At 44.3% G+C, this 26836-nt stretch overlaps 2 protein-coding genes and 1 long non-coding RNA gene across 8 annotated transcripts in view; 2 read left to right on the plus strand and 1 right to left on the minus strand.

Moving 5' to 3' along the window:
- TBC1D22B (TBC1 domain family member 22B) overlaps nucleotides 1-3545 on the plus strand; it is a 77358-nt gene extending 73813 nt beyond the window's left edge. Inside the window, 1 exon segment of the mRNA NM_001132178.1 lies at nucleotides 1621-3545. Coding sequence (NP_001125650.1) covers nucleotides 1621-1749 — 129 coding nt within the window. The 3' untranslated portion in view covers nucleotides 1750-3545.
- On the minus strand, nucleotides 3449-25542 carry LOC134761597 (uncharacterized). Of its 4 annotated transcripts, none has more exons than XR_010140491.1 (6): nucleotides 25354-25542; nucleotides 10703-10883; nucleotides 7285-8832; nucleotides 4695-4961; nucleotides 4455-4560; nucleotides 3449-3723 (listed from the first exon to the last, which is right to left on the minus strand). It is a non-coding gene; the product is annotated as an uncharacterized LOC134761597 (long non-coding RNA). The 4 variants fall into 4 exon arrangements; XR_010140488.1 differs by having other exon boundaries at nucleotides 7285-8835; XR_010140489.1 differs by lacking the exon at nucleotides 7285-8832 and having other exon boundaries at nucleotides 3449-3714.
- The window catches only part of RNF8 (ring finger protein 8), a 37271-nt gene continuing 35851 nt past the window's right edge, over nucleotides 25417-26836 (plus strand). For 2 of the 3 annotated variants that reach the window (XM_024247941.3, XM_024247940.3), the window contains exon 1: nucleotides 25453-25686. In XM_024247941.3, coding sequence (XP_024103709.3) covers nucleotides 25576-25686 — 111 coding nt within the window. In that variant the 5' untranslated portion in view covers nucleotides 25453-25575. 3 annotated transcript variants of the gene reach the window in all.

The raw sequence follows: 26836 nt of genomic DNA on the forward strand, positions 1-26836 counted from the left end.
GACGCTTTTCTAGTATCCTTTCTCCACTATTTGAAGCAATGATGCAGTGAATACCTTTGTACACACAGTAGTGTGACTATTTCCCTAGGATAGAGAGTTAGAAGCAGAGTTGCTGGATGAAAGACCACGTGCATTTCTTATTTTGATAAATATGGTATGTATTTGTTAAGATGCTATAAACTTGTTTACTGTAACCAAGACCTCAAAATAACTGGCTTAAAACAAGAGAGTTGTTTATTTCCCTTCAACTAACAGTCTAAGTGTAAGCAGTCCAGGGCTAACATTATGGTTTTGGAGTGTTAGGGATTCTGATTTCTTTTGTCTTATTACTCTGCCATCTTCAACACATGCTTTAATTTTATGGTCTAAGATGATCACTTCTACTCCTCCATTCATATCCATTTTCTAAGAAGGAGAGAAGTTTAGAGCAAAACATAGAAGTTACACCTATCATTTTTGTTCACATCCAGAATTGGCCAGAACCTAATTGTATTGGCCACACATAGCAGTGATGTGCATTGGGCAGTTTTGTGCCCAGCCACACTTCTAGTACTAGAGGAAGAAATCTCATAAAGGATGCACAAGACCTTTACACTGAGAACTGCAGAATGCTGCTGGAGTATTCGGATCAGCTAGGAGCAGGGTTTGTAAGTCATCATAGTGTGAGTGGCCACTGGCATTAGTGCGTTAGCTATTCACATTGCTAGTCTGTTTTCCCATTTGGCTGTTTGCCTTCTTTCTTACTGATTTGTAGGCAGTCCTTATGGATTACATATATTAACCTTTTATCTTCTATAGATGTTATAAATATTTTGTCTGTTTCTTTTTTTTTTTTTTTTTTTTTTTTTGAGACAGAGTCTCACTCAGTCACCAGGCTGGAGTGCAGTGGCGCGATCTGGGCTCCCTGCAACCTCCACCTCCCAGGTTCAAATGATTTTCCTGCCTCAGCCTCCCAAGTAGCTGTGACTACAGGCGTGCGCTACCTTGCCTGGCTAATTGTTTGTATTTTTAGTAGAGACAGGTTTCACTGTGTTAGCCAGGATGGTCTCGATCTCCTGACCTCGCGATCCATCCGCCTCAGCCTCCCAAAGTGTGGGATTACAGGCGTGAGCCACCGCGCCTGGCCTATATTTTAACTTTGTCAAAGGATCACTTGAGCCCAGGAGTTCAAGGCTGCAGCAGGCTATGATTGTGTCACTGCACTCCAGCTTGGGTGACAGAACGAGATCCTGTCTCAAAAAAAAGTCATAATTATTGTTACAACTATTTAAAGAAATATGCATGTGAAGAAAAGACTGAAAATGAATAAGATTAAGAGAGGTATATTTGGATAAGTGATTATTTTTCTCTCTTAAAAATCTTTATTGTTGTCATTCCCTATTTATGTTTTTATGTTTTTAAAGAGGCAGGTGTTAGTGGACTAGAGAATCAGCAGAGGCTTTCAAGGCTTCCTGAGGTGAACTAGGACTGAAAGCTGTGTACTGTTTGGGAGGAAGGAGGCTGGACTCTTTGACATGTGTGAGCCAGGAGGAAGGGGCCCCATTCTAGGCCTTGGTCTCTAAGAATGGGTTCGCTGGTCTACAGTCTGGCATGATATAAAAGTCCTTTCTTGCATTCCAGGGTCTCCTCATGCTGCTACAGAACCTACCTACAATACACTGGGGCAACGAAGAGATTGGGCTGCTTCTCGCCGAGGCATACAGACTCAAGTACATGTTTGCCGATGCCCCAAATCACTACCGCCGATAGGTGCTGTCTCCTCCGGGGACCCAGACTGCCCTCATCTCTGATGGCAGTCTGATCACTGTGGCCACTGTGCGAGCCGTGGACCCCGGCCAGGAACCACTCCTGTTTGTACAAAGCTCACACCCGCCGCCCAGGTCTTAACTTTCTGGCGTCCACCACTCCATGTCTCTGGATGTGTCACTTGGACCACTGTCAGTATTCCATGCCGCGTGGATGGACCCAGTTCTGGGAGAGGACAGAAAAGGTGGTACAGGGTTGTCTACCCCTTTAAAAGAAACTGGACAAAGAAGGGGAAGGCTCAGGGTCTCACCTCACATTGTCCCTGCAAGGACAGGCCCCAACTGATAACCGTTGCTTTTTTTTTGTGAACATAGTTTGATTTGATCACAGGTCAGAAACGCCTTATATTTTCAAAAGACTCCTGGCCCCTCTTCCCTCTTCCTGGTTTCCTAGCCCTTCCCCTTCTGCCCCAGTCTGAGCCAGTGAGGGGCAGCTTTTTAAAACCATGATTCTAGATGGAGGAGGCACTGATGCTTGTAACTCTGGGAAGAGGCCTACACCCAAGGGCTAGGAATTTTATTTTTCCTTTTCTCACCAGGTGTCTGCATGTGTGTGTGGGTGTGAATGTGTATACATGCCCATCAGCATTTAGTCACATGTCTGAATTTCTGTGTCCAGACGAGTCCCATCAGACTAGTTGGGAAGGGCCCCAGTGACCAAGTGTATAAGCATCCCTTGAAGAGGGATCGGGGCAGGGGAGGCAGAAGGGGCTCTCCAGACCCCTTTTCCATGATGACCCACTCCAAGATATTATGTGTAAATTGTGTTATTATGTATATGGGTAAAGATGTACAAATATATGTCCTCTTTGTAGCAGATATGATTTTATATTTATAATGTGCATCAACATGTGAAAGCAATCTAGGTCACTAGCACAGAGGAAGTTGCCAGGAAGGTGGCTTCAGCGCCTCCAGGTTGGTTCTGGGTGTCCTGCTGTGAGGGGTAGAACGGGAGGCTGCTGGAGTGAGTGGCTGAGCAGCTGGAGCCATCCCAAGCATCAGTGTCTCAGAGTCCCCCTCGCCCCTTTCTTCACCCCACCCCCCAACCCCCAGACTTTCCTGGAGCATCTGCCCTTTGCTCCTAGCAGCCCCCCCAAGAAGGGACTGCAGAGGCGGGCAAGCCCTCTCTATGTGTTTTTATCCCCACCTTCCCCGGAATCTGGGGAGGGCTTTTGTTTTTACATTTTCAAGTTCAGCATTGTATTCGGACAGAAGCTGTGACTGAAGACTCAGTGCCAAGGAAAGGGGCTTCTTGTGTGTCCCTTGGGTTTGGGGCTCTTCTCAGAGAGCAGCACTCCATGTCCCTTACTGTCACCTTCACTCCCCACACAGCTCATGAGATGTGTGACCCCTGTTTGAGTTTTGGTATTTGGTAGTGGAGGGTGGGGGGTTGGGGGCCAGCAGCTGTCATCCTCCTGGGAAGCCGAGCAGTGTCCCTGGTGGGTAACATCCTCAAGTCTCTTTGCCAGTGAGGCCCCACCACATCAGTGTGAGTTAGATTTCTCATCTGGAGCTGTTTCTCAGGCATTCTTCCCAACCCTCTTCCTTTTCCCCTTCGGTGTGCCTCAGTGGTCTCCTTCATAGAGTGAGAGGGCTTGAGACCCTCCCTCAACCGGACTAATTAAAGAAAGACACTTGTGTTCCCAAGTGGTGGTTTTATTTTTTTAGTTTTTATGTTTGTATGGGAAATTGTGGATAAAGTGAAAAGAATTGTAAATAAATGGTGTATTTCCTCCTCCATCTGCTGGTTTTTCTCCCGTATGTGTCCATGGAACCTAAAGAGTCTCCTCTTCCTGAGTTTTTCTTGCTGATACTAGTAGGTGTGCAGTCAGGCCTTCTGTGAGGTGAGCAGGGCCTCAGCAGAGGATCAACCAGCAAACACTTAGCCGACATCCATCTGTGAAAGGTACTGTGGAAACTACAAAAATGAGTAACTTGGTAAATGAAACTACTAAAAAGAGTTAACTTGCCAACCACTCTGAGAAGCACTTTACATGGATTATTTCATTCATCTAAAAGAAGTATGTCATCTGATGGAGGGTAGAAAACAGACTAGAATTTCAGTGCTGGATGAAAACTTGGAGATATCTAGTTTAACCCCCTCATTCACGGAGGAAAATCCAAGCCAAGGCCAAGGAAGACAGCATCAAAGTCAGAACCAGAGATCCGGTGTCCTCCTGGCTTGCCTGTTCAGTGTGTTTCCACCAAAGCAGAAAGAACTAAGACGGCCGCCATGTAGGGTTGTCTTTAAGTCTTTTTTTGGTTGTCAGCTGTTGTTTTTTTTCTTGGTAACCTTACTGTGAAATATCTCAAGAAAGGTAGCTGATTACATTTCATCTACAAAGGACAGGTTGGAATGGTTTCTCCACCCAGAATTCCTTCCTAGGATTTATTTGAGAGTATTTCTTGGTTTCAGTCATTAGGAACCACATAAACATTAAATTCAGCTGTGTGTAATAAAAACCAAAATAGGGCGGACACAGTGGTTCATGCCTGTAATCCCAGCACTTTGGGAGGCCAAGGCAGGTGGATCACAAGGTCAGGAGTTTGAGACCAGCCGAGCCAACATAGTGAAACCCCGTCTCTACTAAAAATACAAAAAAAATTAGCCAGGCATGGTGGTGGGCACCTGTAATCCCAGCTACTCACGAGGCTGAGGCAGGAGAATCACTTGAACCCGGGAAGGTGGAGGTTGCAGTGAGCCGAGATCACACTATTGCACTCCAGCCTGGGCAACAAGAGCGAGACTCCGTCTCTAAATAAATAAACAAATAAATAAATAACAGTGACTTACACAGGATGAGAATTTACTTCTCCCTCACATAAATGCCCAAAAGTAGGCAACCCAGGGCTAGTAAGATGACTCTGTTTCACAAAGTGCTTAGGTACCTGGACTCCCTCCCTAGGTCTTCTTGGTCAGGATAGTAGCCAGCACTCCAGCTATTTTTACACAGATGAATTAAAGAGGTGACAAAGAAGAAAAAGGAAATGTGCCAGCAGTGTTGTAAGGAAGGTTCCAGGAAGGTGCCCCATTGTACCTCCTCCTACAACTCACAGCAGAACTTAGTCCATGGTAGGTTGCACCTAGTTGTAGGAGAGGTTGGGAAGATGAGTCCATTGCAGGCAGCCATATGCCTGGCTAAAAGGATTCTGGTACTGTGGAGGAAGGGGAACACAGACATTAGGATTCAGGTAACAGTCTCTACAAAAAGAACTTATAAAAATAAGTTGACAATAGAGACAGACTTTCCCATAAGCATACAGAAAGGGAATGTGTGTTCAAAATCTAAGTCACTCTTCACAATTAACTTTGTAATTTAACCTTTGTCATAAAACACGAATACTTTCTACTTGATATTATTTGGACTGAAGCCATTAATTGTTCCTGAGGCTAAAAATAACTAACCTGAACTAATCTTCATTCAAACATTCTGTTTTTCATTTATGCAGGAAGTCAAGCATTTTCTGAGACAGGTTTGTTTAATCATGATTAGAAAATTGACGAAATCTTCCGAACTAATCCTGGCATACTGTAACCTACAGTTTATCCAATATTTCTACAATTTAAATCTCTACAAGGTTCTACTTAAAATAGGCCCTGCCTCTGTTTGTATTGATCTGCAAAGGGATAGTAGCACAGATTCCTCAAACAGTGACCTTATTTGCTTCTAGAGGCAAGAGCCTCTTGTTGACAGCATTTGGCTTGCCTTGGACTGGACTTTGCATTTCAAAACAGTTATGTAAAACTTGGAGGATTGGAGGCAAAAACTAAGCCCCAGTAACTGAGCCTTTCATACCTCTACCTCTCTCAGGACATCCAATATTCATTTCCTGGTTGGAGACAGTTTTGGAAGCTGCCATAGATGCCAAGGTGATGATTTTAGATTCATGATGAAAAAGATGAGCTTCCCACAGAATCAGCCTAAAGTGCAGTACCACAAGACCAGGGTCTTCTGAGCCTGTGCCAGCTTGCCAGGATAGGTGCCACACGCCCACAACCATGGCCAACCAAGGCATCTCCCAAGGAAAGGCATCCCCTTGCTTTGGCAAAGGCTGAATTAGAATTCTTGGAAGCAAGGAGAATTCCCGTTCAGTTTGGTTCTGCAGGTGGTGTGGCTTCTGCAGGGTGAGTGTGACAGTCCCTGCCTGAAGTGAGAGCCATTGTGGGGAATCTGGGAGCCAGACCCTGGGCTACTTTTGCTTGTATGGATACTAAGCTTGTCTCAATAGTGACCCCACTAAACCTGCCCCACTCAACCCAGCTATCTGAAAGGAAAGCCCAAACCTCTTCAAACCACTCGCTGGTCTCCAAACTTATTTTCCTTCCTTTACTTTTAACCTATCTATGTCTTTATGTCCAATGTGATTTCTTATTTTATTTTTTATTTTTTTGAGATGGAGTCTTGCTTTGTCGCCCCAGGCTGGAGTGCAGTGGGTCAGTCTTGGCTCACTGCAACCTCTGCCCCCTGGGTTCAAGTGATTCTCCTGCCTCAGCCTCCTGAGTAGCTGGGATTACAGGCGCCCGCCACCACACCCTGCTAATTTTTGTGTTTTTAGTAGAGATGGGGTTTCGCCATGTTAACCAGGCTGGTCTCCAACTCTTGACCTCAGGTGATCCACCCTCTTCGGCCTCTTAAAGTGCTAGGATTACAGGCATGAGCCACCGTGCTCAGCCTCAATATGGATTTCTTTTTTTTTTTTGAGACAGAGTCTTGCTCTGTTGCCTAGGCTGGAGTACAGTGGCACGATCTCAGCTCACGGCACGCTCCACCTCCCGGGTTCATGCCATTCTCCTGCCTCAGCCTCCCGAGTAGCTGGGACTACAGGGGCCCGCCACCACACCCAGCTTATTTTTTGTATTTTTAGTAGAGACAGGGTTTCACCATGTTAGCCAGGATGGTCTCGATCTCCTAACCTTGTGATCTGCCCGCCTCGGCCTCCCAAAGTGCTGGGATTACAGGCATGAGCCACCGCGCCCGGCCAATATGGATTTCTTAAAGACGGTGTAGTTGGGTCTTGTTCTCCAATCCAGTCTGACAATCTCTTGTTTTTAATTGGTACATTTAAGCCATTTGCAATTAATATTATTAATATGGTTGGATTTAATCTACCATTTTATTTCTTTTTCTGTTTGTTCCCTTTTATGTTTGTTACTTCCCCCCACCCTTTCCTGTCATCTTTTGAATTATTTGAATAACATATTTATTGGCTTTTGGCTATATCTCTATATTTTTTAAGAGATTGCTCTGAAGATTACAATATACGTACCTAAAGTTGTTCACAGTCTATTTAGAGTTTATATTTTATCTCTTCAATTAAAATTCAGAAGTCTTAACAACCATTTAGGTCCTTAATCCTTCCTTCCTTTATAATCATTACATGAATTACATCTACATCCATTGAAAACCTTACCAGATACTATTATCATTTTGTTCTCAACAGTCGTACATATTTGAAGGAACTGAAGAGGAGACTTTACCTGTCATGTTCTTCCTTCAGTCCTTAAGTTCCAGGTTTCTTTCTGGTACAGTTGTTTCCCTTCAGCCTAAACAACTTTCTTTAGCACTTAGAACAGATCTGCCAACAGTTCTCTTAGTTTTCTTTCATCTGAGAATGCCTTTATTTTGCCTTCATTCCTGAATCTATTTTCTCGTGATATAGATTTTTTTTTACTTTCTGGCACTTTACCCGTCTTGTTCCATCATCTTTTTTTCCATGGCTTCTGATAAGAAATTCACAGTCATGCCTGTAATCACAGCACTTTGGGAGGCCGAGGCGGGGTGATCACGAGGTCAGGAGTTCGAGACCAGCCTGGCCAATATGGTGAAAAACCCCGTCTCTACTAAAAACACAAAAATTAGCCGGGCATGGTGGCCCATGCCTGTAGTCCCAGCTACTCAGGAGGCTGAGGCAGGAGAATCGCTTGAACTCGAGAAGTGGAGGTTGCAGTGAGCTGAGGTTGCACCACTGCACTCCAGCCTGGGTGACAGAGCGAGACTCCATCTCAAAAAAAAAAAAAAACAAGAAATCCACAGTCATTGAATAATTTTCTGTGTTTAATTCATTATTTTTCTCAGGCTTTTTTTAAAAACAAAAAACTGGTAAAATGTACATATCAGAAAACTTGGCATCTTAATCATTTTTAAGTGTACAGTAGTGTTAGGCACATTCACATTGTGTGCGATCAATCTCCAAAACTCTCACCTTGCAAAAGTGACACTCTATACCCTTTAAACAACAGCTCCCATTCTCTTCTGCCCCCAGCCCCTGGCAACCACCATTCTACTTTCTGTCTTTTTGAATTTGAATTTTCTAGATACCTCACAGAAGTGGAAGCATATAGTATTTGTCTTTTCGTGACTGGCTTCTTTCATTAAGCATAATGTCCTCAAGGTTCATCCACGTTTTAGCATGGATCAGAATTTCCCTCCTTTTTTAAGATTAAATTTTGATTGTGTGTATGTACCACATTTTGTTTATCCATTCATCTGTTGACGGGCACTTGTGTTGCTTCTATCTTTTGACTATTGTGAATGATGCTGCTATGAACAATGGTGTGCAAACATCTCTTCGAGACCCAGCTTCCAATTATTTGAGTATATACTCAGAAGTGGAATTGCTGGTAATTCTATTTTTTAATTTTCTCGGGAACTTCTGTATTGTTTTGCAGACTGCTTTTGAGTTTGTTTTTTTTTTAAGTTTCTGGAGTTTGATTATGTGTCTGAGTGTAAGTTGTTTGTGTTTGTTTTCTGGAGTTTGTTCATTTTTTGCATTCGTCCTGTTTGGGGTTCATTAATTTTCTTGAATCTGTAATTTTATATCTTTCATCAAATTTGAGCGTATTTCTTCAAGTATTTCCTTTTCTGCACCAATCTCTTATTTGTCCCCTGGGCCTCCAATAATATGAACATTAGACCCTGAGACTGTTCATTATTTTTTCAATCTTTTTTTCTTTCTGTTCTTCAGAGTAGATAATTTCTCTTCATCTATCTTCAAGTTCATTGACTTCCTCTTCCATGGTCTCCATCTGCTATTAAGCACATCCAGTTAATTTTTATTTCAGATACTGTGTTTTTTGGTTCTAAAATTCCCATTTGGTTCTTTTTATAGTTTCTATTTTTCTGCTGAGAACTTTTATCTTTCCCTTTATTACAAGTGTGTTTACCATTATTTCATCCAGCATACTTATAATAGATGTTTTAAGTCTTTATCTGATAATTCCCACCTCTTGGTCATATTGGTGCTGGCATCTTTTTTATTTTGCTTTTTTTTTAAATTATTATACTTTAAGTTCTAGGGTACGTGTGCACAACATGCAGGTTTGTTACATAGGTATACATGTACCATGTTGGTGTGCTGCACTCATTAACTCGTCATTTACATTAGGTATTTCTCCTAATGCTATCCCTCCCCCCTCCCCCCACCCCACAACAGGCCCCGGGGTGTGATGTTCTCCACCCTGTGTCCAAGTGTTCTCATTGTTCATTTCCCACCTATGAGTGAGAACATGTGGTGTTTGGTTTTCTGTCCTTGTGATAGTTTGATCAGAATGATGGTTTCTAGCTGCATCCATACCCCTGCAAAGGACATGAACTCATTCTTTTTTGTGGCTGCATAGTATCCCATGGTGTATATGTGCCACATTTTCTTAATCCAGTCTATCATTGATGGACATTTGGGTTGGTTCCAAGTCTTTGCTATTGTGAATAGTGCCACAGTAAACATATGTGTGCATGTGTTTTTATAGTAGCATGATGTATAATCCTTTGGATATATACCCAGTAATGGGATTGCTGGGTCAAATGGTATTTTAGTTGTACATCCTTGAGGAATCGCCACACTGTCTTCCACAATGGTTGAACTAGTTTACATTCCCGCTAACAGTGTAAAAGCATTCCTATTTCTCCACATCCTCTCTGGTGCTGGCATCTTTTGATCATCTTTTCCCATAAAAATCGATAACATTTTCTAGAGCTTTGTGGAATAATTTTGGATTGCATCCTGGATATTTTGAATAGTATTAATATGGTGTGAGACTCTGAATCTTGTTAAAATTCTTCTACAGCAGGAGTCAGCAAACTATGACCTGCAAGCCAAATCCAGCCTTCCCCCTGTTTTTATAGGTAAAGTTTTACTGGAACACAGCCTGGCTGATTCATTTACATACTGTGCTGCTTTGGCACTACAGTGGCAGGGTTGAGTAGTTGTGATAGAAGACTGTATGGCACAAAGTTTAAAATATTTATTATCTGGCCCTTTGTGGAAAAAGTTTGCTCACCTCGGCTTTAGAAAGTGTAGGGCCGGGCGCAGTGGCTCATGCCTGTAATCCCAGCATTTTGGGAGGCCAAGGTGGGCAGATCACGAGGTCAGGAGATCAAGACCATCCTGGCTAACACAGTGAAACCCTGACTCCACTAAAAATACAAAAAAAAATTAGCCGGGTGTGGTGGCGGGCGCCTGTAGTCCCAGCTACTCTGGAGGTTGAGGCAGGAGAATGGCGTGAACCCGGGAGGCGGAGCTTGCAGTGAGCCGAGATCGTGCCACTGCACTCCAGCCTGGGCAACAGAGCAAGACTCCGTCTAAAAAAACAACAAAAAGTGTTGACTTTGTTTTTGTTTTGTTTGTTTTAGCAGGCAGTCAATCTAATGAGGTTCAAACTGCAAATTCTGTCTCTCCATCTTGGGGACAGATCTAGGAGAGAGAAAATGAAATAGTTTCAATGGGGATTTCACTCTACACTCCCTGGCTCACAGGGATCCTTTTCCTAAGTCTTCTGGTCAGAGAGATGGGGTTTCTCTCAGAGTTTCTGCTGTCTCTGCTACCATGCAGCTCCCCAACTGGACCTATTCTCGGCTCAAAGCTGTGATAGAAAAGAAGAAAAATTGGGGGAAACTTACCCCATACAGATAGTTTCTTCAAGCTTTGATTCCCTTCCACAATTTGGCTGCTTGTTTACTTTTCGGAGTCCTTAGTTACATTTTGTCCAGCATTTTTAGTTGTGATCAGTGGCAGAGACTGCAGTACCTTACTCCATTTTGTCTGGTACTGGAAGCCTCCCAACTTCTTTCTGACCACGACCTATAGTGAAAAAACACATTTTACATTGAGACTCAGTACACACACACACACACACACACAATGTTTCACAAACAATGCTTACCCTTACTGTGTGTGATGGCCTCTTACTTATGCTATTGTATTCCTTTTCTGTTTTTTGTTTGTTTGTTTTTTTAATGGTGCTAAGAGACCAGTGTGATGGCTCATATGGGAGGACTGCTTGAGGCCAGCAGTTTGAGACCAGCCTGGGCAACATAGTGAGACCTCATCTATACAAAAACCTAAATTAGCCCAGCATGGTGGCACGCATCTGTAGTCCTAGCTACTTGGGATGCTGAGGTGAGAGGATCATTGCTTGAGGCCAGAGGTTTGAGGTTACAGTGAGCTATCATCATGCCATTGCACTCCAGCCTGGGTGAGAGAGTGAGATCTTGTCAATAAATAAATAAATAGTGCTAAGACTCATTACTCGGCGTTAACCTAAGTTTGAAAAACACAGCTCTAAACACTGTCACTGAAACAGGAGAGGCAAGGCTGCTACTAGCTGAAGTAAGCACATTTAAACAAGTCCTGAATAATATATACCACAGCTGATGGTACAATAAACTTATGAGTCAAAAAATGTGATGAGAATTGCATTATAACCTTGAATTGTAGAACTCCAGGCTCTCCATGTGAGAAACACCCGACTCTCTGCTCCCCTTCCTCAACCCTTGACAAAGGTGAACAGAGTTAGGGATCTTTGTGATCTTTTGTAGTCCAAAAATAGCCAACTCAAAGTTGACTCAACTGTAAGTCATCTAAAATCTAAATTTTATATCAGGTGCCTGATACACACGTTACTTGCAAAATAAACAGACTGAAGCCAACTCAGAGGAAAACAAGGTGGTCATTATTGATGTCTGATTCCCACTGCCTTCTGCTGCTGCTGCCCCCCACCACCACCCCCCCCCCCCTTTGGCTCCCCTCCCTTCTCTCCTTCCTCCCCTCTTCCTCCTGAATAAAATCAGCTGGGTAATAAATTTTTTTTTTTTTTTTTGAGATGGAATCTCTCTCTGTCGCCCAGGCTGGAGTGCAATGGCACGATCTCGGCTCACTGCAACCTCTGTTGCAGTTCCCGAGTTCAAGCAATTCTCTTGCCTCAGCCTCCTGAGTAGCTGGGATTACAGGCACCCACCACCGTGTCCGGCTACTTTTTGTTTAGTAGAGACGGGGTTTTGCCATGTTGGCCAGGCTGGTTTCAAACTCCTGACCTCAGGTGATCCACTCACCTCGGCCTCCCAAAGTGCTGGGATTACAGGCATGAGCCACCAGCCCAGCTGGTAATAAATATTTGATCTGGATACTGATCCTTGGCAAGTTAAAGGATGTGGATGCTTAAACAGTCAGGGCCCCCACCGAAAAGGTGGTTACTAATTTTAAGTACCTCCAAAATATCCACCTTAATTACTGATTAAAGACACCTCCAGGCTGGGCGCAGTGGCTCACGCCTGTAATCCCAGCACTTTGGGAGGCCGAGGCGGGTGGATCATGAGGTCAGGAGATTGAGACCATCCTGGCTAACACAGTGAAACACCGTCTCTACTAAAAATACAAAAATTAGCCTGGTGTGGTGGCACGCTCCTGTAATCCCAACTACTCGGGAGGCTGACGCAGGAGAATTGCTTGAACCTGGGAGGTGGAGGTTGCAGTGAGCCAAAATCACACCACTGCACTCCAGCCTGGGCGACAGAGCAAGACTCCATCTCAAAAAAAAAAAAAAAAAAAAGACACCTCCAGAATATCGTAAATTTGATTACCTATTACAAGTACTTCTGAAATATAATAAACTTGATTGAAGGTATCAGAAATATCTTACAACTCTATACTTGAAACCCCATGTTTACATAAAATATCACTGAACACACAAGCTGACCAAAGCAAGTGGTTACTTTTCCCCTTCTCGTCATCTTCTGGTTTTCTAAAACATTTCCTTTTCCAAGATGAAAGACATCCTTTCCTGATTCCTTCAGCGTGGAGCTTTACATTTTGGGGATGGGTGGAGAAGAGAAGGTGGTAGAATAAAGGAGTAAGAGAAAAGGTAGGATGAATGAGAAGTCCCACCTCCCTACTTCTCCCCACCACACACTCAGGCTGCATCATCCCATCTGAGATTTCATCTCCCCCAGTCACCCTGAAGTCCTCCCAGTCTATGGTACCAATCTGAGCACTCACTGCCCACCCCACCCCCAAGATGGCTACATGCAGCAATCTATTGAAAAGTTGGCCTGTGGTCTCAAGATAGAAAGTACTCGGAGAAACACAGGACTTTCCTTGAGATGCTACATCAAGACCCTTTTCTTCTCTGCTCAATCTTTTGAAAACGTAATGAAAAAATTCCAACTCGCTTTTATTGAAACTCACGCAGGGAAACCACACTTCAGTTGGCAGAGCTATGCCCCCAAAGTGGATCAACCCTTGCTTACAGAGGGAACTATTTGTTTTATTAGACAGTTTAAAAACCCATCTTGCTTGGACATGGGTTATTTTTAAAAAGTATAAAATTGATTGAAGAGATTTCTGCTTTATAATATCACCAATTTAAAGAGGAGGAAGTTTTTATTTTTAAGTCTCTTGGATGAAAGAGTGTAGAAAAGGCATGGGGAGATAGTGTTTGTATCTGCAGAAGCCGACACTCTCTTCTTCCACAACAGTAGCTGACCATTATTGGTACTTACTCTGTATCTTACAAGAATTGACGCATAAAACAATCCTATAAGTTAGGTGCTATACTTAGCATCACCTTCATCTTACAAATGGGGAAACTGAGGCTTGGAGTGGTCAAGAAGCTTGCCCAAGGTCTGATGTAGCAAGTAGCCGAGCTAGGATTTGAACAGCAGGGCTCCAGAGTCGATGTCCCTAACTACCACGCTACAGTAGCCTCTAGTTTACCACTGAATTAAAAGCTGGTCTTACACAAAAGCCATGGAGTGAGCAAAAATTCCACCCTTTTACTTCTATTCTAGGGAGATAAAAGCAAAGGAAATGGGAGAGATAATGTCATTATCATTATTTTAATTTGTAACTTGAGTTCTAAAGTCTGGCAGAATTCATGCTCCTCTTCCCACAATTTAGAGTTGTTTCTAGTAAGGACTAATCAACCAGGGTCTGAATTTCCCAGCCTCCCTCAGATCTAGGTGGGGTCATTTGACCAGTTCTCTCCAGTAAAGTGTGAGCCAAAGGAATGTATGTCACTTTGGGGACAAGACAATGAAGAAGCAAGTGTACCTTCTCCATTCTCTCTTTCCTTGTTTTGCTTTCTTGATGCAGAGGACTCCAAGCCCTAGGGAACAGAGAAGCTACAGAAAGAAAGTAGTCTGAGTACTTGAATGACTTAGTGGTAGGCTGTCCACTCACTAGGGACACTGAACAAATACGTGAGTAAGAAATAACCTTCTGTTGTGTTAAACCATTGAAACTTGGGGTTTGTATGTTACTGCAGCTAGCATTACCCTAACTAATATATAAAGCACGCAACCAATGACTGTCCAAGAGCCCCCAGCATGTCCCTGCACCCTTTCTGTTCTAGTTCCTTACTGCTGCATAACAAACCACGTCAAAACTAAGTGTCTTAACCCAACCATCGCATTACGTTCACCAACTCTGTGGGTCAGGAATTCAGGTGGGGTACAACAGAGAGAGCTTGGATCTCCTCCACAATGTCTGGAGCCTCAGCTGGAAGACACAGAGGACTGGGGATGATTCAGGGTCGGGGCTGATGTCATCTAGGGGCACCTTCATTCCCACGACTGGCCATTGATGCTGGATGTCAGTTGGGACCTCAGTTGGGACCTCAGTTGGGGTTGTCAGGCAGGACATCTACATGTGGCCTCTTCATGTGACCTCTCCACTTCCTTATGTAGACTAGGTTCCAGCAGCAAGCATCCCCAAAAGACCAGGTGGAAGTTGTATCACCTTTTATGACATAGCATTACTTCTGGTGGAGTCCCATGCCCATCTAGATTCAAGGGGAGGAAATATAAGCTCCACCTTGCAATGTGAGGAATGTCAGTGTCATATGGTAAGAGCAAGCAGGATGGGAGATCTTGTAATCATCTTTTAAAAGCGTGATCTGCCACACTTCCTTTTCTTTTTTTTTTTTAACAATTTTTTTTTTTATTATACTTTAGGTTTTATGGTACATGTGCGCAATGTGCAGGTAAGTTACATATGTATACATGTGCCATGCTGGTGCGCTGCACCCACTAACTCGTCATCTAGCATTAGGTATATCTCCCAATGCTATCCCTCCCCCCTCCCCCCACCCCACAACAGTCCCCGAAGTGTGATGTTCCCCTTCCTGTGTCCATGTGTTCTCATTGTTCAATTCCCACCTATGAGTGAGAATATGCGGTGTTTGGTTTTTTGTTCTTGCGATAGTTTACTGAGAACACACTTCCTTTTCATAATTCTTTTATTTTTCCCTTCCTTCCTTCCTTTTCTTTTTTCTTTTCTTTTTCTTTTTTCTTCTCCTTTTCTTTTTTTGAGATAGGGTTTCACGGTTTCACTGTGTTACCAAGGCTGGAGTGCAGTGGCACAATCATGGCTCACTGCAGCCTCGACCTTCCAGGCTCAGGTGATCCTCCCACCTCAGTCTCCCAAGTAGCTGAGACCACAGGTGCACACTTTTTTTTTTTTGAGGTGCACACTTGACTAATTTAAAACCTTTTTTTTTGGTAGAGATAAGATCTCCCTATGTTGCCCAGGCTGGTCTTGAACTCCTGGGCTCAAGCGATCTTCTTACCACAGCCTCCCAAATTGCTGGGATTGTAGGTGTGAGCCACCGTGCCTGGCTTTTCCATACTTCTCTCATCTCTTTCTCTTTCTTCTTCTTGCCCTGTGCTTTCTCCCCTTATTGTCATGTTCCTTCCCAACTCCCCAAGCCTCTCCACAGTCAGCTCTAACATTCCTCAGTTCTGTTTGACATTAACTGAGCATATATAATGTGACAGTTGTCAGTTTCACATAGATAACCCCCTACTAACTTTTCCACATCCTGCTGTCTTTTCCTATTTCAGTTTTCACTCTTGAGATGGGTATGAGACAGGGTTTCTCAGCCTCAGCATTGTTGACATTTTGTATGGGATAGCTCTTGTTGTGGGGACTATCTTGTGATTTGTGGGATGTTCAGTAGCATCCCTGGCCTCTAGTCATTAGATGCCAGTGGCACCCCTCCCCACATCATGACAACCAAAAATGTCCCCAGACATTGCCTGGAAAGAGGAAAATCACCCCCAGTTAAGAGCCACTGTTAAAAGGGAATATATAGGAGAGGTAGAGTTGATAAAATCTCCAAATCTTAGAAGTCAGTGGTCTCAACGAGATCGGGCATGTTCAGGGTGGTATGGCCATAGACAGAAGTCAGTGGTCTTCAACCCATTTTGCTCATGCACCCTTAGTAACAAAACAGTGTCTGAGAATACAGCCCAATATATGCATGTTTGTTTATTCATGTAAAGTCTATACATATCTTCTATGTTGTTCTTTTTTGTAATTATAAAATAATCACAAAAATAGGCATTTTTAAAAGGATGAGATAAAAACCTAATTAGAGGCCAGGTGTGGTACCTTACCCCTGTAATCCCAGCACTTTGGGAGGCCAAGGTAGGAGGATTACTTTATTTATTTATTTTAATTTTTTTTATTACACTTTAAGTTCTAGGGTACATGTGCACAACGTGCAGGTTTGTTACATATATATATACATGTGCCATGTTGGTTTGCTGCACCCATTAACTCGTCATTTACATTAGGTATATCTCCTAATGCTATCCCTCCCCCAACACCACCCCATGATAGGCGCCAGTGTGTGATGTTCCCCTTCCTGTGTCCAAGTGTTCTCATTGTTCAATTCCTACCTGTGAGTGAGAACACGTGGTGTTTGGTTTTTTGTCCTTGCGATAGTTTGCTGAGAATGATGGTTTCCAGCTTCATCCATGTCCCTACAAAGGACATGAACTCATCCTTTTTTATGGCTGCATAGTATCCCATGGTGTATATGTGCCACATTTTCTTAATCCAGTCTATCATTGATGGACATTTGAATTGGTTCCAAGTCTTTGCTATTGTGGATAGTGCCGCAATAAACATACGTGTGCATGTGTCTTTATAGCAGCATGATTTATAATCCATTGGGTATATACCCAGTAATGGGATGGCTGGGTCAAATGGTATTTCTAGTTCTAGATCCTTGAGGAATCGCCACACTGTCTTCCACAATGGTTGAACTAGTTTACAGTCCCACCAACAGTGTAAAGGTGTTCCTATTTCTCCACATCCTCTCCAGCACCTGTTGTTTCCTGACTTTTTAATGATTGCCATTCTAACTGGTGGGAGATGGTATCTCACTGTGGTTTTGATTTGCATTTCTCTGGTAGCCAGTGATGATGAGCATTTTTTCATGTGTCTGTTGGCTGCATAAATGTCTTCTTTTGAGAAGTGTCTGTTCATATCTTTTGCCCACTTTTTGATGGGGTTGTTTGTTTTTTTCTTGTAAATTTGTTTGAGTTCATTGTAGATTCTGGACATTAGCCCTTTGTCCGATGAGTAGATTGCAAAAATTTTCTCCCATTCTGTAGGCTGCCTGTTCACTCTGATGGTAGTTTCTTTTGCTGTGCAGAAGCTCTTGAGTTTAATTAGATCCCATTTGTCAGTTTTGGCTTTTGTTGCCATTGTTTTGGTGTTTTAGTCATGAAGTCCTTGCCCATGCCTATGTCCTGAATGGTATTGCCTAGGTTTTCTTCTAAGGTTTTTATGGTTTTAGGTCTAACATTTAAGTCTTTAATCCATCTTGAATTAATTTTTGTATAAGGTGTAAGGAAGGGATCCAGTTTCAGCTTTCTACATATGGCTAGCCAGTTTTCCCAGGACCATTTATTAAATAGGGAATCCTTTCCCTATTTATTGTTTTTGTCAGGTTTGTCAAAGATCAGATGGTTGTAGATGTGTGGTATTATTTCTGAGGGCTCTGTTCTGTTCCATTGTTCCATTGGTCTATATCTCTGTTTTGGTACCAGTACCATGCTGTTTTGGTTACTGTAGCCTTGCAATATAGTTTGAAGTCAGGTAGCGTGATGCCTCTAGCTTAGTTCTTTTGGCTTAGGATTGTCTTGGCAATGTGGGCTCTTTTTTGGTTCCATATGAACTTTAAAGTAGTTTTTTCCAATTCTGTGAAGAAAGTCATTGGTAGCGGTAGGAGGATTACTTTAACCCAGGAGTTCAGTACCAGCTTGGGCAACACAGTGAGACTCCATCATGAAAAAAAAAAAAAAAAAGAAAAGAAAGGAAGAGAGAAAGAAAGAAAGAAAGAGGGAGAGACAGAGAGAGAAAGAGAGAGAGAGAAGGAAGGAAGGAAGAAGGAAAGGAAGGAAGGAAGGAAAGAAGGAAGGAAAAACAACAACAACAAAACAAACAAAAAAAAACCCCGCTGGGCACGGTGGCTTATGCCTGTAATCCTAACACTTTGGGAGGCCAAGGCGGGCAGATCACTTGAGGTTAGGAGTTCAAGACCAGACTGGCCAACATGGTGAGACCCCGTCTCTACTAGAAATACAAAAATTAGCCCGAAATTGCTTGAACCTGGGAGGCAGAGGTTGCAGTGAGCTGAGATTGTGCCACTGCACTCAGGCCTGGGCAACAGAACGAGACTCTGTCTCAAAAAAAAAAAAAAAAACTAATTAGATATCCTGTTATATTCTACCCACAAACAAATGAATCATTTTGTGCACTCCCTGTGGGTGGCCATTTCTAGTGCTAGACCATAATGAATGCAACCTCTGGGTCTAGACAGATCTAGGCTTACAGCCCTGGCTTCAGTTTCCTGCACTGCCATTTACTAGTTGAGTTACATTTATTCATTCAATAAAATGTCAGGAATGCAATGGAAAACAAGATGTAACCTTCAAGAAACTCTTAGTTTTCTCATAGGCAAAATGAGGATAACTTGCAGGATGGTATTGAGGATTAATAAGACGATATATGATAAGCATACAATAGGCACACAAAAGTGGTGCCTGTGAATTCATGGCAGGGCTATTTGTGACAGCAAAAGACTGGAAAGAGCCCTACTGCATATCAACAAGGGACTGGTTGAATAAACAATGGTATATCTAGGAAGCAGGATAGGTACTCAAGGAAGTAATCATGTCCTCAGGATGCAACAACCGTGGTGACTGTACAGTCAACACAGTAAGCCCCAGCATTCACATTGTAGTCAAGCTCATTCAAGCAAAACTGTCTCTAGTAGAGAATTTCCCCCATAGAGAGCATGCATATTTTGATTTTACCTGTCCTCAGACTGACCCTTTGCTCATTATAATAGTAAAAACCACATCCCTGGGTAGAGATTTAAGGTGTTAATGAGACATGTGGGGAATGAATAGGCATGCACAGCTACTGCGCATGTGCACCCAGAGGACCGCCCAGAGCATGCTTCCTAGTAACACCTCTTCCCACTCCTTTATGAATAATCCATGTAAGTCTCCCGTAAAGGGAGTCTCCCTAGTGCCAGCTGTCCCGCCTTGAATCCTTTCTTAGGATGGACTGTCTCTTCTGCACTTAACTTTCAAAATATTCTTTTTCCTTTGCAATAAATTGCTCTATGTTGCATCTCCTGCTGTGTGTCTCTTGTTTAAATTATTTTAAACTAAGAAGACAAGAAGTGAGGTCTCACAACAGCCATCAACATCTACACAACAGAGTAATATACAGCTGTCAAGAGGAAGGAGGGACGGGGCGCGGTGGTTCACACCAACACTTTGGGAGGCTGAGGGATTTTTTATTACTATTATTAAATTAAAAAAAGAGAGGCTGGGCATGGTGGCTCACGCTTGTAATCCTAGCACTTTGGGAGCCCAAGGCAGGCGGATCACAAGGTCAGGAGTTTGAGACCAGCCTGGCCAACATAGTGAAACCCCGTCTCTACTAAAAATACAAAACTTAGCCAGGCATGGTGGCGCATGCCTGTAATCCCAGCTACTCAGGAGGCTGAGGCAGGAGAATCGCTTGAACCTGGGAGGCGGAGGTTGCAGTGAGCCAAGATCATGCCACTGCACTCCATCCTGGTGACAGAGTAAGACTCCGTCTCAAAAAAAAAAAAAAGAGAGAGAGAAAGGAGAAAAATATATATATATATATATATATATATATATATATATATAGTTATGGAGTAATCTCCAGGATACTTAGTTAAATAAAACAAGTGAGGTACAGTAGGTGGGAGTGGGACTGAATAGGTGAAGTCCAGAGGATTTTCTTTCGGGCGATAAATTATTTTCTCTGATGCTGTAATGGTGTATACATGACACCATGCATCTATCAAAACCCACAGAACTTTGCAGTAAGGGTGAACCTTAATGTATATATTAACCTTAATGTGTACACTAGTCAATTGTTAATGTAAAATGTATACAAATTCTAAGCAATCATTTAGCAGGTCAGAGGATCCCACATAGAATAGACTATGACAAAACACTCTAACTGTATTACAAATGTATGAAACAACCTCTCTGAAGGGGGTTGAGGGAAATGGGTGCTGACCTCAGCCACTTTGGACATGAGTGGAGTCTGTAAGACTGTAAGACTGAAGGCAAAAGACCTGCATACAAGTACTGTACTGTAGTGATAAAGTTGTCTCCATAAGTGTATGGCTTAACAATTCTGAAATCACTATACATGTATACTAGAAATGAAAGATTAAGTCAAGGGATGGCAGATGGTGGGATTCTGGGTTCCCACTTTTGAAGTAGAAGTTTACAGATAAACAAGGGGAGATAGCTAGAATGATTCAGGTGGGAATGGATTAGAGTGGTAAGACATCAGAATGAGCTCATGCCTAGCTTACAGAAACACACACACACATATAACACAAATGTGTATATATGCATAAATATTTATAAATATGTGCATATCAAGGGTTAGTATTCACCCATATATTTATTTGCTCTGTCAGCTGAGAAGGCCTAGAAACAATGACATCCCACTAGCAATGACTGCACCTAGTGCCCAGAGTTTCTTGGTTTCTAATACCATTTTCCAATAAAGGAACCAGAGATCCTTGGAGAAATAGCTGATTCTAGATCTAGGGCATCTTGTGCCAGAAAGTAAGGAAGTACTTAGCAAAACACAACAATGGGAGTATGTCAAAAGGACACCATAGCCACCTGAAAGAGCTCTCAATGGCCAAAGTAGGAACAATCTGAGAAACAAAATAAAGCAGTATGAGATTATAACCCAAAGTATAAAATAAATATCCATGGGTTCACACTGATATATTTTTTATTTTACATATTTATTTTTGAGACAGGTCTTGCTCTGTCACCCAGGCTGTGGGGTGCAGTGGCTCACTGCAGCCTTGACCTCTTGGGCTCAAGCAATCCTCCTGCCTCAGCCTCCCAAGTACCTGGGACCACAGGTGCATGCCACCACACACAGCTAAATTTTTAATTTATTATTTGTAGAGAGGGGGGTCTTGCTATGTTGCCCAGGCCCATCTTGAACTCCTGGGCTCAAGTGATCCATCCATCTTGGCCTCCCAAAGTGCTGTGCTGCAATTATAGACGTAAGCCACCGTACCTGGCCTGATACAAATAAATGATTGAATAGATAAATCAACAGGGGAGGAGAGACAAACTCCTGTGCAGAATTCCATACAGTTTCTGTAGAGACCCTGCAGTTAAGGAAGTGGAGCATAATTCCTCACTCCTTAAATTTGGCCCAGGAATAGTGACTTCATTCCAAAGAGTACAGTGTGGAAAAAGAGAAAAAAAAAGAGTAAGTTTGGGCTGGACGTGGTGGCTCACGCCTGTAATCCCAGCACTTTGGGAGGCCAAGGTGGGCAGATCACCTGAGGTCAGGAGTTCGGGACCAGCCTGGCCAACACAGTGAAACCCTATCCCTACTAGAAATACAAAAATTAGCCAGGCATAATAGCATGCAGCTGTAGTCCTAGCTACTCAGGAGGCTGAGGCAGGAGAATTGCCTGAACCTGGGAGGTGGAGGTTGCAGTGAGCTGAGAATTACACCACTACACTCCAGCCTGGGCCACTGAGTGAGACTCCGTCTCAAAAAACAAAACAAAACAAAAACGCCTGGCACAGTGGCTCGCGCCTGTAATCCCAGCACTTTGGGAGGCCGAGGTGGGCAGATCATCTAAGGTCAGGAGTTCAAGACCAGCCTGGCCAACATGGTGAAACCCCGTCTCTACTAAAAATACAAAATAAGCCGGGCGTGGTGGCTCATGCCTGTAATCCCAGCTACTCGGGAGGTTGAGGCAGGAGAATCGCTTGAACCCAGGAGGCGGAGGTTGCAGTGAGTCGAGATTGAGCCATTGCACTCCAGCCTGGGCAACAAGAGTGAAACTCTGTCTCAAAAAAAAAAAAAAAAGTAAGTTTACAATGGAGAAACCTGACAAACACTACCTAGATTTCCAAAGCCTAATTTCCTAACCATGGTTGCAATCCCAACCTGGAACATTTTATCTGTGTGGCACTGTCAGATCAAGAAATAAGAAATGCCAGGTGATCGAGATGAACACCAACAATGATAGTTCATGTTGATAACACGTACCCTGGATATGATGCTATGAGAATGACACTTTAGCTATGTGGTCTTCCATCCCCAAATCCATAACCCCAGTCTAATCATGAGAAAAACATCAGACAAATCCCAATTGAGGGACATTCTACAAAATATCTGTCTGGTACTCCTCAAATTGTCAAGGTCATCAAAAACAAGAAAAGTCTGAGAATCTATCACAGCCAAGAGGAGCATAAGGAGACACACAGACTAAATGTCAGGGTGGCTTCTAGGTGTGCTTGCTGTTCCTGGGATAGAATGCTAAGGTGGGGTGGGGGCACCAAGAGATACCTATGCACAGCTTAGGGAAGCATCTCCATGAGTGCAGCTATGATTCTCACCAATGTTCCTGGCCCTCTGTGATGTCAGGGCCTGCATTTCTTGATCTGATTGCACAACACAGATAAAATGTTCCAGGTTGGGATTGTACCCATGGTTAGGAAACTAGGCTTTTGAAACAGACTTGAATTGACATCCTACTCTGCCATTTCATTTGTTACTTTGGGAAGATTACCAAAACCTCTCTGTGCCTCCTGTCTCATCATCTCTAACGTAGGGATTATAATTGTAACCACTAATAACTGGCTAATTTTTCTTTTTTCTTTTTGTTTGCAAAGGACAAATAAAGTATGTGGGGTGCTTGGCCTAGTACCTGGCACTTAGCACTCAGTAAATGTTAGCCATTTACTATTGTACACTGTGTCATTCATTTAGTGTATGTATTTTCTTTTCTTGTTGTTTTCTTTTGTTTGTGTATTTGTTTTTGAGACAGAGTCTTGCTCAGTCACCCAGGCTAGAGTGCAGTGGTGTGATCTCAGCTCACTGCAACTTCTGCCTCCCAGGCTCAAGGGATCCTCCCACCTCAGCCTTCCCGGTAGCTGGGATTACAGGTGCTCACCACCATGCCCGGATCATTTTTGTATTTTTACTAGAGACAGGGTTTCACCACGTTGGCCAGGCTGGTCTGGAACCCCTGACCTCAGGTGATCCACCTGCCTCGGCCTCCCAAAGTGCCAGGATTACAGGCGTGAGCCACCACACCTGGCTGTGTATGTGTTTTGTTTTTGTTTTTGTTTATTGTTGTTGTTTTGATGGAGTTTCACTCTTGTTGTCCAGGCTGGAGTACAATGGCGAGATCTCGACTCACCGCCACCTCTGCCTCCTGGGTTCAAGCGAGTCTCCTGGCTCAGCCTCCTGAGTAGCTGGGATTACAGGCACGTGCCACTATGCTGGGCTAACTTTGTATTTTTAGTAGAGACGGGGTTTCTCCATGTTGGTCAGGCTGGTCTTGAACTCCCAACCTTAGGTGATCCACCTGCCTCGGCCTCTCAAAGTGCTGAGATTACAGGCATGAGCCACCATGCCCAGCCCTGGCTGTTTTTTTGACAGAATTTTATTTAGGAAAATTGTTTTCCTTCTTTCCCCTTGTACAAAAAAAAAAAAGAGAGAGAGAAAGAGGAAGAAGGGAGGAATGAAGGAAGGAGAGAGAGAGAAAGAAGAAGGAAAGAGAAAGAAAGAAAAAAGAAAAGAAAGAGAAAGAGAAGGAAGGAAGGAAGAAAGGAAGGAAGGAAAGAAAGAAGAAAGAAGAAAGAAATTGTTAACTGGGTGTTGGAAAACTGAAAAGACAAAAGGGGCTCAACCATTGGATGTACTCACTACAGGCAGCAGCTATCACACTATATGGAAAATCCACAGGAGAGGTTGAGTTTAAAAACAATTTTTTAATTGGCCGGGCTCGGGGGCTCATGCTTGTAATCTCAGCACTTTGGGAGGCTGAGGCGGTTGGATCGCTTGAATCCAGGAGACACGGCGAAACCCGGTATCTACCAAAAAACATAAAAATTAGCCGGGCGTGGTGGCACGTGCCTGTAATCCCAGCTACTCTGGAGGCTGAGGCGGGAGAATCTCTTGAACCCGGGAGGCGGAGGTTGCAGTGAGCTGAGATCGCACCACTCCAGGCTGCACTCCAGCCTGGGTGACAGGGCGAGACTGTCTGTAATCAGTAATAATAATAATAAAATTAACAGTTTTATTGAGTATAATTTACATGCCATGAAATTCACCCACTGGAAGTGTACACTTCCCTCACTTTACAGGGTCTCACTCTGTCACCCAGGCTGGGATGCAGTGGCGCCATGTCGGCTCACTGCACCTCTGCCTCCTGGGGTCAGGTGATCCTCCCACCTCAGCCTCCCAAGTAGCAGGACTACAGGTGTGCACCACCACACCCAGCTAATTTTTCTTTTTTTTCTTTTTTCCTTTCTCTCCCTCCCTTCCTTTTTTTTTTTTTTTTTTTTTTTTGTAGATACGGTGTCTCCCCATGTGGCCAGGTTGGTCACAACTCCTGAACTCAAGCGATCCGCCCCCCTCGACCTCCCAAAGTGCTGGGATTACAGGCGTGAGCCACTGCGTCCGGCCACACTTCCATGACTTTTTAATAAACTTATACAGTTGTGCAATTGTCACCACAATCCACTTTTAGAACATTTCTATTACCGCTTTCCTCCACTTTTTTCAAGCCTATCTGCATTCAATCCCCGCTCCCACACCTCGCCCCAGGTAACTGTGCTCTCTGTCTTTGTAGATTTGCCTAGTGTAATTTATTTTTTACTTCGGTAATATAAGGAGGTCGTGCAAAATAGAGACTATTTAGGAACAGACTAGGCAGACTTAAATCTGATGGAAAGTTTAAAGTTGTTTAAAAGTGGTCTATAGTTTTACATGACTTTTTTAAAAAGAGGAACGGTGAGGAGAGGTTCCAGTCTGGGGCGGCTAGGACTGGGGTGATGGTTCTGGAGAGGGTGAGGGAAGGTGTGAGGGGAGAAGAGCTCTCGAGTCGCGCCCGCCCCGCCCAGGGCCGGATTGGCTCCCAACCTACCCTCTTTGCTCCAGGGCGGCAGCCGTCCTCTTGCGCAGGCGCAGTGCTCCTGCTTCCTGGCCTAGGGCGGGCGAGCGGATCCTGCTTTCGCAGCGATCGCGAGCGTGTGGCGATTGCTTCTGTCTGTTATTTAGATATGGAAGCTGAGGGGATGCACAGAGGCAGCCGGAACCTGGGTCGGGGTCTCGCTCGGTGCTGACCGCTCCCGGGGTCGAGTAGGCGATGGGGGAGCCCGGCTTCTTCGTCACAGGAGACCGCGCCGGTGGCCGGAGCTGGTGCCTGCGGCGGGTGGGGATGAGCGCCGGGTGGCTGCTGCTGGAAGATGGGTGCGAGGTACGGGGGAAGGGGTCCTGTGGAGCGGAGGGCAGGGGCTGGAGGGAGCGGGGCTCCGGGGAGGGAGGAAGGTGTCTTGCTGGGCTGAATGAATGGCAGAGAGGAGGCGGGCACCAGGAAGAGGAGCGAAGTGTCTGTGCGGGGTGAATTCCTGGGGAGAGAAGGGAGAAAGCGGTTCTGGCGCGAGCGGCTGAAGGCTGCGGTGGGAGGTGTTTGGGGGAGAAATAGGGGCCAAGTGGGAGAAAGGAAGAAAAGAGAGTTCGGCTCTGGGGAGCCCGGGGAGGCCACAAGGGTTGGGGTGAGGACGGAGGCCCTGACCCGCGGCCTGTGAGGCGAGAAGCGGGCCCCATCCAGAGAGGCCTGGGTCAGCGGGTAGCCGGGCCGGGGACGGGAAGGAGAAGGACGCGCAGAGAACGTGAGGAGACGCGGAGGTGTCGAGGAGGGGAGGGCGGGGGCTGGCCAGATCCCGTTTAGGGTGCACAGAGCCTCGCGGTGCCCAGGTCGGGGAACGGTGGTGGGGGCCGCGAGCCGCCGGGAAGCCGAGGCAGGGCCCGGCGCGTGAACTTTCTCGAGTTTGTTTTGAAAACGATTGCAAATTTTGGGTTTTGTCCCTTAAAGCAATCAAACTTTCACGTAGAAATGTCTTCCTCCTTCCCAACTCTGAGGAACATGGGCGGCTTGGGCTGGGCCACATTTCTCCCGTGAGGCTCGGTACGGCCGAGTGGCACTCCCTGAGGTGGGTCGGGCAGGTATTCAGAGTTCTCTCCAGAGGCTGCCTGTCGTCTTTATTAATGCAGTTGTAAATGAAAAAAATTTTAAGGGGAAAGATGAGGCACGGTTCCTGGCACGGTTCAAGACGCACCAGCGTGGTGCATCTTGAAAGAGCGAGAGAAGGGAGGAGGGAGTTGTTAGATTGCAATCAGGTTGAGAAGGAGAACTGGGTCAGGGACAAGCTTGTGATGACTGGGAACCATTTGGGTTTTGGAAATAATCTGTATGAAAAGTTCTCTTTGCAGTAAAAGTGGATGGTTGGCCATGATGTTGTAAATTCAAGAAGTCTTTTGAGTCTTATGGGTGTTCAGGTAGATTTTTCCTATAAGCCGTACTGCCTCAATTCAGTCTGCCAGGTATTTACTGAGTATTTAACATT

Source organism: Pongo abelii, chromosome 5 (assembly GCF_028885655.2).
Source record: "Pongo abelii isolate AG06213 chromosome 5, NHGRI_mPonAbe1-v2.0_pri, whole genome shotgun sequence".
In the NCBI taxonomy this organism is placed as follows: Eukaryota; Metazoa; Chordata; class Mammalia; order Primates; family Hominidae; genus Pongo; species Pongo abelii.